Source organism: Mus pahari, chromosome 14, assembly GCF_900095145.1.
Source record: "Mus pahari chromosome 14, PAHARI_EIJ_v1.1, whole genome shotgun sequence".
Lineage (NCBI taxonomy): Eukaryota > Metazoa > Chordata > Mammalia > Rodentia > Muridae > Mus > Mus pahari.
The window spans coordinates 39,036,718-39,048,979 of record NC_034603.1 but is presented as its reverse complement, the minus strand read 5'-3'; the positions used below and the strand labels follow the sequence as shown (position 1 = coordinate 39,048,979).

At 44.4% G+C, this 12,262-nt stretch overlaps 1 protein-coding gene and 1 pseudogene across 2 annotated transcripts in view; both read left to right on the top strand.

The window, feature by feature from the left end:
- LOC110331622 (NACHT, LRR and PYD domains-containing protein 1b allele 3-like) overlaps positions 1-12,262 on the top strand; it is a 44,738-nt gene that overhangs the window by 16,722 nt on the left and 15,754 nt on the right. Inside the window, 6 exon segments of the mRNA XM_021212391.2 lie at positions 123-1,797; positions 3,570-3,740; positions 4,473-4,643; positions 6,834-6,923; positions 7,564-7,646; positions 8,818-8,917. Coding sequence (XP_021068050.1) covers positions 123-1,797; positions 3,570-3,740; positions 4,473-4,643; positions 6,834-6,923; positions 7,564-7,646; positions 8,818-8,917 — 2,290 coding nt within the window.
- Positions 9,514-10,650, top strand: LOC110331623 (annotated as a pseudogene). Its single transcript, XR_002381019.1, has one exon. The product of XR_002381019.1 is annotated as an RNA-binding protein with serine-rich domain 1 pseudogene (transcript).

Genomic DNA, 12,262 nt, shown 5'->3' with positions numbered 1-12,262 from the left:
GAAGGAAGGAAGGAAGGAAGGAAGGAAGGAAGGAAAAGGGGAAAAGAAAGAAGGAAGGATTAATTAAATGATCACACAACACTAATGTTTACTCTTCTGCTCAAAATTTCCCTTCCATTTAGGTATATTTTCAAAAGTATGTATGAAGCAGGGAAAAGAGATACTTTACCCAGCATGGTCATTGAAAGAGGAGAATTTGATCCAAAATTTCACATGCCTACTACTCCTTCAAAAATTGATCCCAAAAGACTCAGAGAACTTGGTCAGGAAAAGCTGGCATTCATGTGTACCAGAAGAAGGAGGACATATGATTAATATCCAAGACTTATTTGGACCAAATATAGGTGTTCAGAAAGAGCCTCAATTAGTCATAATAGAGGGGGCTGCTGGGGTTGGGAAGTCAACACTGGCCAGGATGGTGAAGAGAGCCTGGAAGGAAGGCCAACTCTACAGGGATCGCTTCCAGCATGTCTTCTTCTTCAGCTGCAGAGAGCTAGCCCAGCACAAGCAGCTGTGTCTGGTTGAGCTCATAGCACAAGGCCAGGAAGTGCCCACAACTCCCATCAGGCAGATCCTGTCTCAGCCTGAGAAGCTGCTCTTCATCCTGGATGACATAGATGAGCCAGCATGGGACTTGGAGGAACAGAATCCTGAGCTATGTCTGCACTGGAGTCAAAGACAGCCTGTGCACACACTGTTGGGCAGTTTACTAGGGAAATCTATCCTCCCTGAAGCTTCCTTCTTGCTCACAACTCGCACCACAGCTCTACAGAAGTTCATTCCTTCTTTGCCACAGACATGTCAAGTGGAAGTCCTAGGATTCAGTGAGTCTGAACGGGAGAAATATTTCTACAAATATTTTGCAAATCAAAGAGTTGCAATTACTGCTTTTATGGTGGTTGTCTCTAACCGAGTGCTCCTGACCCTGTGTGAGGTTCCCTGGGTGTGCTGGTTGGTCTGCTCTTGCCTGAAAAAGCAGATGGACCAGGGTAGAGTACTCTCACTGACCTCACAGACCACCACAGCCCTCTGCCTGAAATACCTTTCCCTGACGATCCCAGGGCAGCACATGAGGACCCAGCTCAGAGCCCTCTGCTCATTGGCTGCTGAAGGCATCTGGAAAAGAAGGACCCTGTTCAGTGAGAGCGACCTCTGTAAGCAAGGGTTAGCAGAGGATGCCATTGCCACTTTCCTGGAGACTGGTGTCCTTCAAAAGCAGCCCAGCTCTCTGAGCTACAGCTTTGCCCACTTGTGCCTCCAGGAGTTCTTTGCAGCCATGTCTTACATCTTGGAGGATAGTGAGGAAAGACATGGTGATATGGAAATCGACAGAATTGTGGAAACACTGGTAGAACGATATGGAAGACAAAACCTGTTTGAGGCACCCACTGTGCGCTTTCTGTTTGGTCTTTTGAGTAAAGAGGGATTGAAAGAAATGAAAAAGCTCCTTTCCTACAGCCTTCCTGGGAAGACAAAGTTGAAGCTGCTATGGCACATCCTAGGGAAATCCCAACCCCATCAACCACCTTGCCTGGGTTTGCTCCACTGTCTCTATGAAAATCAGGAAATTGAGCTCCTGACACACGTGATGCATGATCTGCAAGGAACAATAGTGCCTGAGCCAAATGACATTGCATGCACAGTGTCTCAGACAAACGTGAAGCACCTGGTGATACAGACAGACATGGATTTCATGGTGGTCACTTTCTGCATTCAGTTCTGCTGTCACGTGAGGAGTCTACAGCTGAATATGGGAAGACAGCAAGGATATGCACTGACAGCCCCGAGGATGGTTCTGTGAGTATTCAGACACGGTCCTCTCTCCAGATTCCCTGTGGATTCCATGAACCCACATGTTCTGAGCATTTCTCTATTCTCTTCGGTGTGTTTGATTAAGGGATGGTGCTATGAACTTGTCTCTTCCTTTGCCTTGGTGAGGACCACCCACCTTCTCTGATTCAAATCATCTTCACCCTTTACTGAGTTCCAATAACCACAGTTACTGGTCCTCCCTATTCACATGCTTTCTCTCTGAAAAACAGCTCATTCCTGCAGGCACTATCTGCTGTTCACTCAAAAATGACCTGCACCCTGACATCTTCCCCCAAACCTCGGATTGCATATGTATGGGAGTCCCTATGTACTCACTGCCCAGATGATATCTCTGTGTGTCAATAAAGGCAGCCTGGCCCTGGCACTCTCCTGAAAGGCTCTCTAACTTTCTGCCAATCCCAGCAGCAAGGTAGACTTCTTCCAAGGTTTACTACCCCTGTACAGTAGTGGTTACTTAGTATCAGTATGTGCCTTGCCTCGCTCTACGTGATTCGACCCACATATATTCATTATTATTTTATGTAATGGCCTACCAATCACAAGAGAAGAAGTGCACATATTGCCTAAGGACCACAGAAACTGGGAGAGAAGACAGCCACCTAATCTAATTACATAGGGAGTGACTCTTGCCATGAGAAAGGGCATATGGAGTATGGGGGAAGGGAGTGTTTATTTACATAGAAAGACCTTAGGGGTAGTAAAGTTTTTAATTAAATTCTGTTTTTATGTGTTGAAACATTTTCTCCTAATTATCTGAGCTGGACTTGCTGGCATAAGCCTGAAATTCCATCACTTAGGAGGTTAAAGCAGGAAGAGTCCTTGACTTCAGGACTTTGACACCAGTTTTGACAAGGAAGAAAAAGCTCCTATGAAAACCAAATGACTTGAAAGTAGTGGAGTGACTGGGAGAGAACAGGACGGGTGAGGAGAAGGTGGAAGTAGGGCAAAGAGCAGTTAGAAGTTGATCCCTAATCTCTTTCTTAGCCCATTGGCTGTTTGGGTTTTTTGTTGGTTGGTTGGTTGGTTTTGCATGACAGTTACAGGTAGTTTTTGGTTTGTTGTATTGTTGTTGTTGTTGTTTGATTTGTTAGGGTTTTGGAGTGTTTTGTTTTTGTTTTGTTTTGCTTTCCTTTTTGCCTTTTTGGTTTTCTTATTTTGTTTTGTTTTGTTTTCCTTGTTTTGCTCTGCTTTACTTAATTTTGTATCCAGACATGTTTCTGAAGGTGTGGGAGAGTTCTATGGAAGAAATTTGGGGGTTGCTACCATATTATCTGAGAATAGTGATTCTTTGACTTCTCCCCTTCCAATTTCTATTTTTGGTCCCCTTTAGTTGTGTAATCAGTCTGGCTAAAACTTCAAGTTCTATATTGAATAGATATGGAAACAATGGACTGCATTGTCTTGTCCCTGATTTTAGTGGAATTGCTTTAAGCTCCTCTACATTAATTTGATGTTGGCTATCAGGTGGGTGTATTCTGGCTTTATTGAGTTTAACTATGGGTCTTTTATAGATGATCTCACCAAGAGTTTTACCAAGAAGGGTGTTGGATTTTGTCAAAGACATTTTCAGCATCCAAGAATTTGGAGCAAAAGAACATGTAGGAGGCTAGTGAATTCTAGGCATGGCATCCCTGTGCCTGGGGCTCGGGTAGATAGAAACCCATTTACTCTATGGGGCTCTGCACAGATCATACACATGCAATTCACATGTCTCTGCTACCTCTCTATCCCCTCAGGTACAGGTGGACCCCAATCTCTGATGCCAGTTGGAAGATTTTCTTCTACAATCTTAAATTCAACAGAAATCTGGAGGAGTTGGACCTCAGTGGAAATCCACTGAGTTACTCTGCAGTGCAAAGTCTCTGTCAGACCCTGAGATTCCCTGACTGCCAACTAAAGACCTTGTGGTGAGTCTGGCCTGGGTTCTCCCCTGAAGCAGAGGTAGGTGGGAGGAGACTAAAGGCAAAGGATGTCTAGGCAGAGGCTTGGTATTTGTCAGATATGCACTGAACTCCCATTACCACAGCCATAACACATGGCAGACTGGTTAAAATAAACAAATGGCTGTTCTGTTGTTGGGGAACATGAAAGATTGCATTCATCAAGAAATCCCATTAGCTAATGATAACTCTGGACTCATGAGGGCTTCAGTGGAGCACACTCCCTGAGGACACAGCTAAAGCAGAAGTGAAGACTACAGAGGCAAAGGGAAGCCTGAGGGGAGAAAGTTCCAGGTCTGAGGAAGGGCATCTCCCCATTAACCCCAACTGTCTGCCTTCATGATCAGGCTTCTACTCCATTTCTAGGGACTTTATCTTGATTAATATCTCACTTAATGAATGAGATCCTGCCCTATTGTAGATCTGCTGAATTTCATGTCATATGACTCTTGAAATTTAGCAGTGAAAGGTTCTAGCCTATGGAGCTCTGCCATGGCTAATGGTAGTTGAGCATTGGTACTGATCCTATATCCATTGCTCCTGCAAGCTTACCTGCATTCTCTACCTAGACCACAAAAGGCACAACAGAGAGTTAACCACTGGCAGCTCATCATGCCAAGAATCACAAAGAGAGACCTGAGATAAGTTTTCAAATGCAATGAGCCCTGCAGAAGCTGACAGTGATTATCTCCCATGCAGGCTTGTTGAATGTGGCCTCACATCCACATCCTGCTCACTCCTGGCCTCAGTGCTAAGTGCCAGCTCCAGCCTGACTGAGCTAGACCTGCAGAAAAATGACCTAGGTGACAGTGGTGTGAGGATGCTGTGTGAGGGGCTCAGGAATCCAGCCTGCAACCTCAGCATCCTGTGGTAAGCAAGCCATGCATTGCCTTTCTGACATAAGGAGGGGAAGGGGCATAGGTGAGTTCCCAGATGACAAAACATAGAAAGGGGGTGGATAATGCGTAGTTAGCCTGGCTCCTGATCAACTGTGCCACTTACACCCTGTGATCAGGCAAGTCACTGTCTTCTGGAAAACTCAGTGTCCTCATGGATTAAATGGAATGTGATAGCCACCGCATAGATATGTAATGTATATTACATAGTACATATGAAATAGCATACAGTATACATATATAAAAAAGATACTAAGTAGATAGCAGGGTAGGGTGAAATCATATGCATTACCATGGCTATACATTGTAAGATACTCTCAGAATTGCCTTCTTCCAGAACAGTGCCTCTATCATTTATTCATTCATTAATTCATGTATGTATGCTTTCATATGAGGTTCTCTGTGTGCTAAGCATTGGTCCAGGACTTACACAAACACAACACAAACACATGCAGCTCAGTTTTCTGAATTATGTGGAAAGAGACAGACAGTGATCACCCATCAGCCTATGACTTGGTATTGATGAGATGCTGGATGCTGTTTGGTCAACTATATTATAAGAGTATAATTCTGTAAAAAGCATAATTTTACTCAATGGCCCAAGAGGGATCTCTGAGGCCTGAAGGAGAAATAGACCTTGGTTCAGGCCACATGAGGCCAGAAGCCTATGCAAGGGCAGAGTTGGGGAAGGTTCTGGAAGAAATGGGAGCTGCAACCACAGAGCATTGACTACAGAAGCCAGAGAGAGATTTCAGCACCTGGAGCTATATACCATTCCTCCTGGCCTAGAGTTCCATGAAAACTATAAAAAAAAAAACACCCCAAACTACAGCTCTGGAAACATGTGTCCTTCTCCACACAGACTTTCCTGCTGTCTCTAAACTCCTTCCCCTCCTTTCCCTCCACCTCCCAGCACATAGGCAGTTTCTAGAAGAGCCCTTCCCAAATGTTGCTAGCCAGTGTCCTTCATGAGCTCAGAGAACCACAGAGGTTCTTGACTCCTAAGAGCCTCCTAAGAACCAGAACCTGCTGGTTCTTCCAGCCATCTGGAAAAGTCAGGCAAACCTGCAACCTAAGACTTCCTTCTGTCTGGCCTTCTGCTGCAACTCTCAAACCTAAAGGAGCAGTTGGGCAGCGAAGCCCAATTTATTTCTTCCCCTCTGGTAGCTGAAAAGGACCCACATGCTCAGCACATTTTCAGCCATAATGGTTCTTCACACCCTGAAGAGTATGACCAGGACTGGCCTCCACTGTAAATCTGCCTCCCAGACAACTCAGTTATGTGAATCCTTAGCGGACCCCTTCTCTGACCTGCATGGCTCCATCACCAAGAGCGTGTCTCATGAAGCAGGACTGTGTCGTTGCACAGTCTCTCAGAGGAAGAGGAGCCTTTCCCCTCTGCCCTATCTGTGCCTCACAGCAGGCAGGGTGGGAGTGATGTATCCATGCATAGGAACTGAGGACTCTGAAATGCAGAGAAGAAGGAACTACTCTAACACCATCAGCAACCCTAGAACCTGAGAGTAATAAGAATGGACCAGAGGACCTTGGTAGTGTAAGAAAAAGCTTTTCTTCCTTAGTACTAGAGGTATGGAGGCAGGAGGTGAGAATGGAACCAAGGCCCTTTCCTTCAAGGGGAATGTCCATGAAACATTGCATCCCAAAACTATGTGTTCACCTTGAAGAGCTACCCAGAATCATTTTGAGGATATGGACATGCCTATCAGCCTTTATGCTGATAGCTACAGATGTGCCCTTTGCCAATGAGCATCCACATTTCTATGGCCATGTTCTACTCCCTGGGATAATCTATTTCCAATGACTGACCTGTGCAGACGAGGAATAAAGAGTCAGCCCCTAATTTCAGCTCTGGAATGTTTCAAAGGTCCACTTCTTGTATTCAGATCTCCCTGAGCACTAACCAAGTCCCACTTAGAATACATCATGGGCATATCACATTTGTAGCCTCTCTCTCTCTCTCTCTCTCTCTCTCTCTCTCTCTCTCTCTCTCTCTCCCTTAATCCTGCTGTTAGATCAATGAAAAGACTCCAAAAGCCTCCTTACTAACTCCATCCACAGACAACAGAGTCCATGATCCTGGACTTTGAATTCTCAAGATTCTGTGGAGGATCCCAGAAGAAACATCACCCTCTTTTGCTTACAGGCTGGACCAGGCCTCTCTCAGTGCCCAGGTGATTACAGAACTCAGGACCCTGGAGGAAAAGAATCCGAAGCTGCACATCTCCAGCATGTGGTGAGGGAGAGGGTGATAAAATTCCCTCATGTCAATCTGGCCTTATGTGGCTGGTTCAAAGATAAGAGAAAGGGAAAAGGTACCATTGAGAGAAAGATACACAGAGCCTGAAGAAAAAAAACAGTACACCTCATTAATAGAAGTAAGGAAGGGTTCTATATGTAGAGAGGTCATATGAATTTTTAAAGAAAAAGTAGAATCATGTAACTTCCCTACTTACATTCTTCCCTTAAAAAAAAAATAAGGAGAACAAGAAGTTAAGCTGGCTTTTGTGGCAATCTTGTCAGGGCCCAGGAATCCACATCTGTCTTGATGGTATTGACCCCTTCATGAAGGCATGGCCATCATGATATCATTTTGTCTGACCCTTCATCTGCACTGTAGCATTGCATTGAGGATTAGCTTCTAATATGTGAACACTGGGGAACACGTTCATATAAAGCAAGGGAGTTGTTTTAGATTTTCCTGGTTCTGGCATCATGGATGCACAGGAGGATGGGGGGCCTTCATACAGTTGTGGCTCAGAGAAGAAGCATGGGGCAGAGTTCGAATTCAGAGAAGTTGGATTTTCTGTGGGGATACCATGGGCATGTCCCTAGCTTTTCCTGACATCTGAGGGAAATAATATGTCTATGTGTAGGATGCCACACATGATGGTCCCCACTGAGAACATGAATGAAGAAGATATCCTGACCTCATTCGAGCAGCAGAGACAACAGTCGGGTATGTGAAGGGATCAAAACCACTGCATGTGAGTATAGGTTGCAAAGCATCTGTAGGAGAAAGTCATCATTTCTTTTTCTTTTTTAAAATTTTTTTCATTTTATACACAAGTATTATTACATTGACATTATTTTTGCCCCTCCATCTAGTTACACCAAATCCTCCTATACTCCATCCACAAACTCTCAAATTCCTAACCTCTTCTTTAATGTTACTATTGTTAAATATATGTGTGTTTCTGGGTATGTATACATGTGTATACATAAATACAACCTGATGAGTCCATTTTCTGTTGGACATGTATACACATACAGGTTGGATAACCTATTAGGGAGCACTTGCCTGGGGAAGGCTGATTTATCTCCTACCAGATGTTAACTACCTATAGCTCTTCACTTAGGCACGGGGCATTATGAGATTTCACTCATACACAGTAATATTGGTGAGATTTCATGGGTTCTATATCAAACACAGAATATATTATCAGCAATAACTGTCTTGGAAATGTTCATTATTCCTATGTTCCTTTCTTTTACATGGGACAGTACAAGCCATAACAAAAAGCCCCACCCTTTGCAAGACCTTCCACCCCTAGAACCAAATCAGAATACAGCTTCTTTTTCTCCCAGACCTGGTGGCAGCTGCTGTCCCTCTCTCAAGTCTGTACCTTATATCAGGTCCTGTACCTTATATCTGGTCCTGTCACTTTCTCCTCTTGATGTGTTATGGCCTAAGACTCACATTTATATCCTTGCTCATCCACCTTTGATATTATGTTGTTTTCTCAACACACACACATACACACACACACACACACACACACGTATGCTACAGTTCTCTTTAACACATATCTATGTGTGTACATACATACACACACATTTCTATCCCCTTGTTTCTAGTGTGTGTGTGTGTGTGTGTGTGTGTGTGTGTGTGTGTGTGTGTAGCAGAGAGGTAGCTGAAGGAGCAGTAATACAGACTGCAGATAACACTTCCTGCTATGGTCAAGGTTGACCAGACCATAAAAGGTTTCATTCATGTTACATTTCTGGATGAGGCAGGAGACACATGCATGGACAACATAAAGTGACCACTGTCTGACTTCTTCTACAGGAATGGTACTTATAACTTGTACTACTAAGGAGCTTATATCTATCTTCTCCTAACTCTCCAGGAGACAAGCCCATGGAACTTCTGGGGACTGAAGAAGACTTCTGGGGCCCTACAGGACCTGTGGCTACTGAGGTGGTTGACAGAGAGAGGAACCTGTACCGGTGAGGAAGCTCTGCCTGGCAAAGGCTGGCTTTTCCCAGTCCACTTTCCATAAGGGAATCCTATAGATAGAATCTACTTATCTCTACAGTGTCTTCTATTTTTCTTGCCAGTACAGGAGGCTAAGCCAGGACTGGAATAACAAGTTTGGCCTGTTGAAAAAAATAGGGGTATTTTTCTTAAAATTATTTTCAGACATTTACAAAAGAGGAAAGGACAGGAACTTTCCTGAACAACTACTCAGATCTATCAACCATTTTGCAAATTTGTTCTGACTACTCTCAATCTTCCTTGTCAACACTGTCACAGGATTGTAAGTCCAAGACACCATATGATTTCACACACAATAATTTCACTATAAATTCCCCATGATTAAGGTAGGACTTTATCCACTCTCTTCTTCGACTGCTTGCCTTGTGGGACTGAGCAACTGCTAGATCCTTGGACTTCCATTCACAGCTGCTGCTGACCATTGTTGGGAGTTGGACTACAGACTGTAAGTCATCAACAAATTCCCTTACTATATAGAGACTACACATAAGTTCTGCGACTCTAAAGAACCGTGACAAGAGCAGGAGGAGGTGGCGGCCTTGGGAAGATGGCTCCTTCCCCTACAAAATGCAAGGGCCGATCTGATGAGAAATCCAAGGATCGATCTAAAGATAAGGGGACCACTAAGGAGTCAAGTGAGAAGGATCATGGTCAGAAGAGACGTCGTGCTTCAAGCAGAAGCAGCAGCACCGGGTCTAGGTCCAGCTCAACCTCCAGCTCGGGCTCCAGCTCCAGCACAGGCTCAAACAGTGGCTCTAGTTCACCCTCTGCAACTAGCCACTCAGGAAGCTCCAGTTCTAGCAGCTCCTCCGGCTCCCCAAGCCCTTCTTGGCGCAGGCATGACAATAGATGGCGTTCTGCTCCAAATCCAAACCACCTAAAAGAGATGAAAAAGAGAGGAAAAGGGGAGCCCTTCACCTAAACCGACCAAAGTGCACATTGGGAGGCTCACCAGGAATGAGACCAAGGATCATATCAGGGAAATATTTTCTACTTACGGGAAAATTAAAATGATTGACATGCCTGTAGAGAGGATGCATCCTCATCTCTCCAAAGGTTATGCATATGTGGAATTTGAGAATCCAGATGAAGCAGAGAAGGCACTGAAACACGTGGATGGAGGACAAATTGATGGCCAAGAGATCACCGCTACTGCTGTGTTGGCACACTGGCCTCGGCCACCACCTCGGCGATTCAGCCCTCCCAGGAGAATGCTTCCACCACCTCCCATGTGGCATAGGTCATCCCCATGGATGAGGAGAAGGTCTCGATCCCCAAGATGCAGGTCCCCTGTGTGCAGGAGGTCTCGATCTCCTGTCCGCCGCCACCACAGGAGTCAATCCAGTTCCACTCCTCCCGATAAGCATGGACATTGATTCTTACCTCTGTAACTTATGTTCCCCAGACTCGGTTTTATCCTTTTCTCTAGCCAAATGAGGATCTGTAGGAGAGGATTCCTTACTGGGTAGGCTTTGAAGACAGCTGTTGAGATATTTCCTCTGCAGAAGAGTTCTGGCTTGTAGAGTACTGTTGATTCAGGACTGTTCCCATAGAGGTACCCTGTAATTTTCTAGCTAGAAACTTCACCCCTTCGGTTCTTGATAGTCTGGTAGCCGAGCCAGCTGGAACCTATGGCAGCACACCGTTTTCCACAGATGACCCAGAACCAGACAAACTGGTGAAGGCCCCGCTGTGCCACAACTGTGGAAAGGACCACACAGCTATTCTGTTTGGCCTGACCATGCTCCCTGCTGAATACTTTTCATTTAGAGGGTTAAAACCTTTGCAGGATTCCTCCACAAATGGTTATCTTTCTGTCCCCGTGTCTCTGTTACTTTCTAGAATTGGTGAGCCAGTTCTNCAGGGTCCTCATGAAACCTACCCCACCCCCATTGTCACCTGCCTTTCATGGTGATGTTGCAGGTTAACTTTGGCAGTGTGTACGTTACCCCTTTTGCTTTTGTTGTACAGTCAGTTCTATAACATTTGTTTTGAGTTTTACAACTTTGTAGCATTTTAGATAAGGTTGTGTTTGTACTTGTGTAGAGTGAAAGGACTGTTCAATAAAACCTAGGATTAGAATGCTAAACAAACAAACAAATAAATAAATAAATAAAAATAAAGAACCCTGACTCATACAGAAGTTGGTACCAGTATAGTGGGCTATTCCTGTGACAACTTGACTATGTTTTAGGGAGGACAGTGGAAGGACTTTGGAACTTTGGGCCAGAAGATCCATTCAGTGTTAAGAGCTCTGTGGGATGTTGTGTAGGAGCTTGGAAGATAANGTTGAGAACAGTGCAGAAGATGGAGGCCTGGCTCATGAAATTTCAGAGGGNAGATTAAAGATTTTTATCAGGGACATTGCTATTTTGATTGTGAAGATTCTATGATTTTTTTGGTTAGCTGGGGCTGAAGAATCAGCTGTGATTAACAAAATACCAAAACTATGAAAGTAACAACTTTGCATTATTGGAACTATTGATGATGTTTACCTGGAGCTAAGAAATTAGCAGTGACTAAGAAGGGACCAGCATCATTTAGGTAAAATCTTCTGGGAATTGTTTTGTGAGAGCACAGAGGCTGTGTTCCAGAGAGAGCCAAGGTTGGATCTTGTGCTGTGGCTGGACTTGGTAATGTGTAAGAGTAATCCAGGTGGTACTGGTTTTGAAGGCATGAAGGGGTCACACAGAGCAGCTAAGGCTCAGCACTGTGAGAGGACATGGAAGGCCATTGGTGAAGGTGCAGCCACAGTTGCAATTGATGGCCCAAGATTGAAGGAGTCATGCAAAGGAGTTGAGGCTTGGCACCATGAAGAAATTCTATGAGAGGCTATTGGTGAAGCCTANTTGCAGTGGTGGAAGACAGCAGTGTTTTGTAGATACCAGTACCATGAGATGACTGCCAAGAACAGCAGCAGCAGTGGAATACAGGCATCTGGAGCCTAGAAGACAAGATATGTGCTACAAAGGGCAGAGCTGGAGAAGTGACCTAAGTCCTGGGAAGAATCCAGAAGATCGTGAGTGAATCCAAGACATTGCACTATTGGAGTTTGATTTTGCGTTTGATTGTGACTGTGCCCTAATATTTTTCCCTCTTGAAAGAAGTATTTTAGTGGAGCCTACAGTTAAGAGACTTTGAATTTTTAAAAGACTGAATTTTAAAAGGTATTGGATATTTTAAAGGGATTTGACTTTTATTATGTTAAGACTGTGAGACATTTAAAGATCTTGGGGATAAATAAGAATGTAAGGGTTGGTTGGGCGTGGTGGCACACGCCTTTAATCCCAGCACTT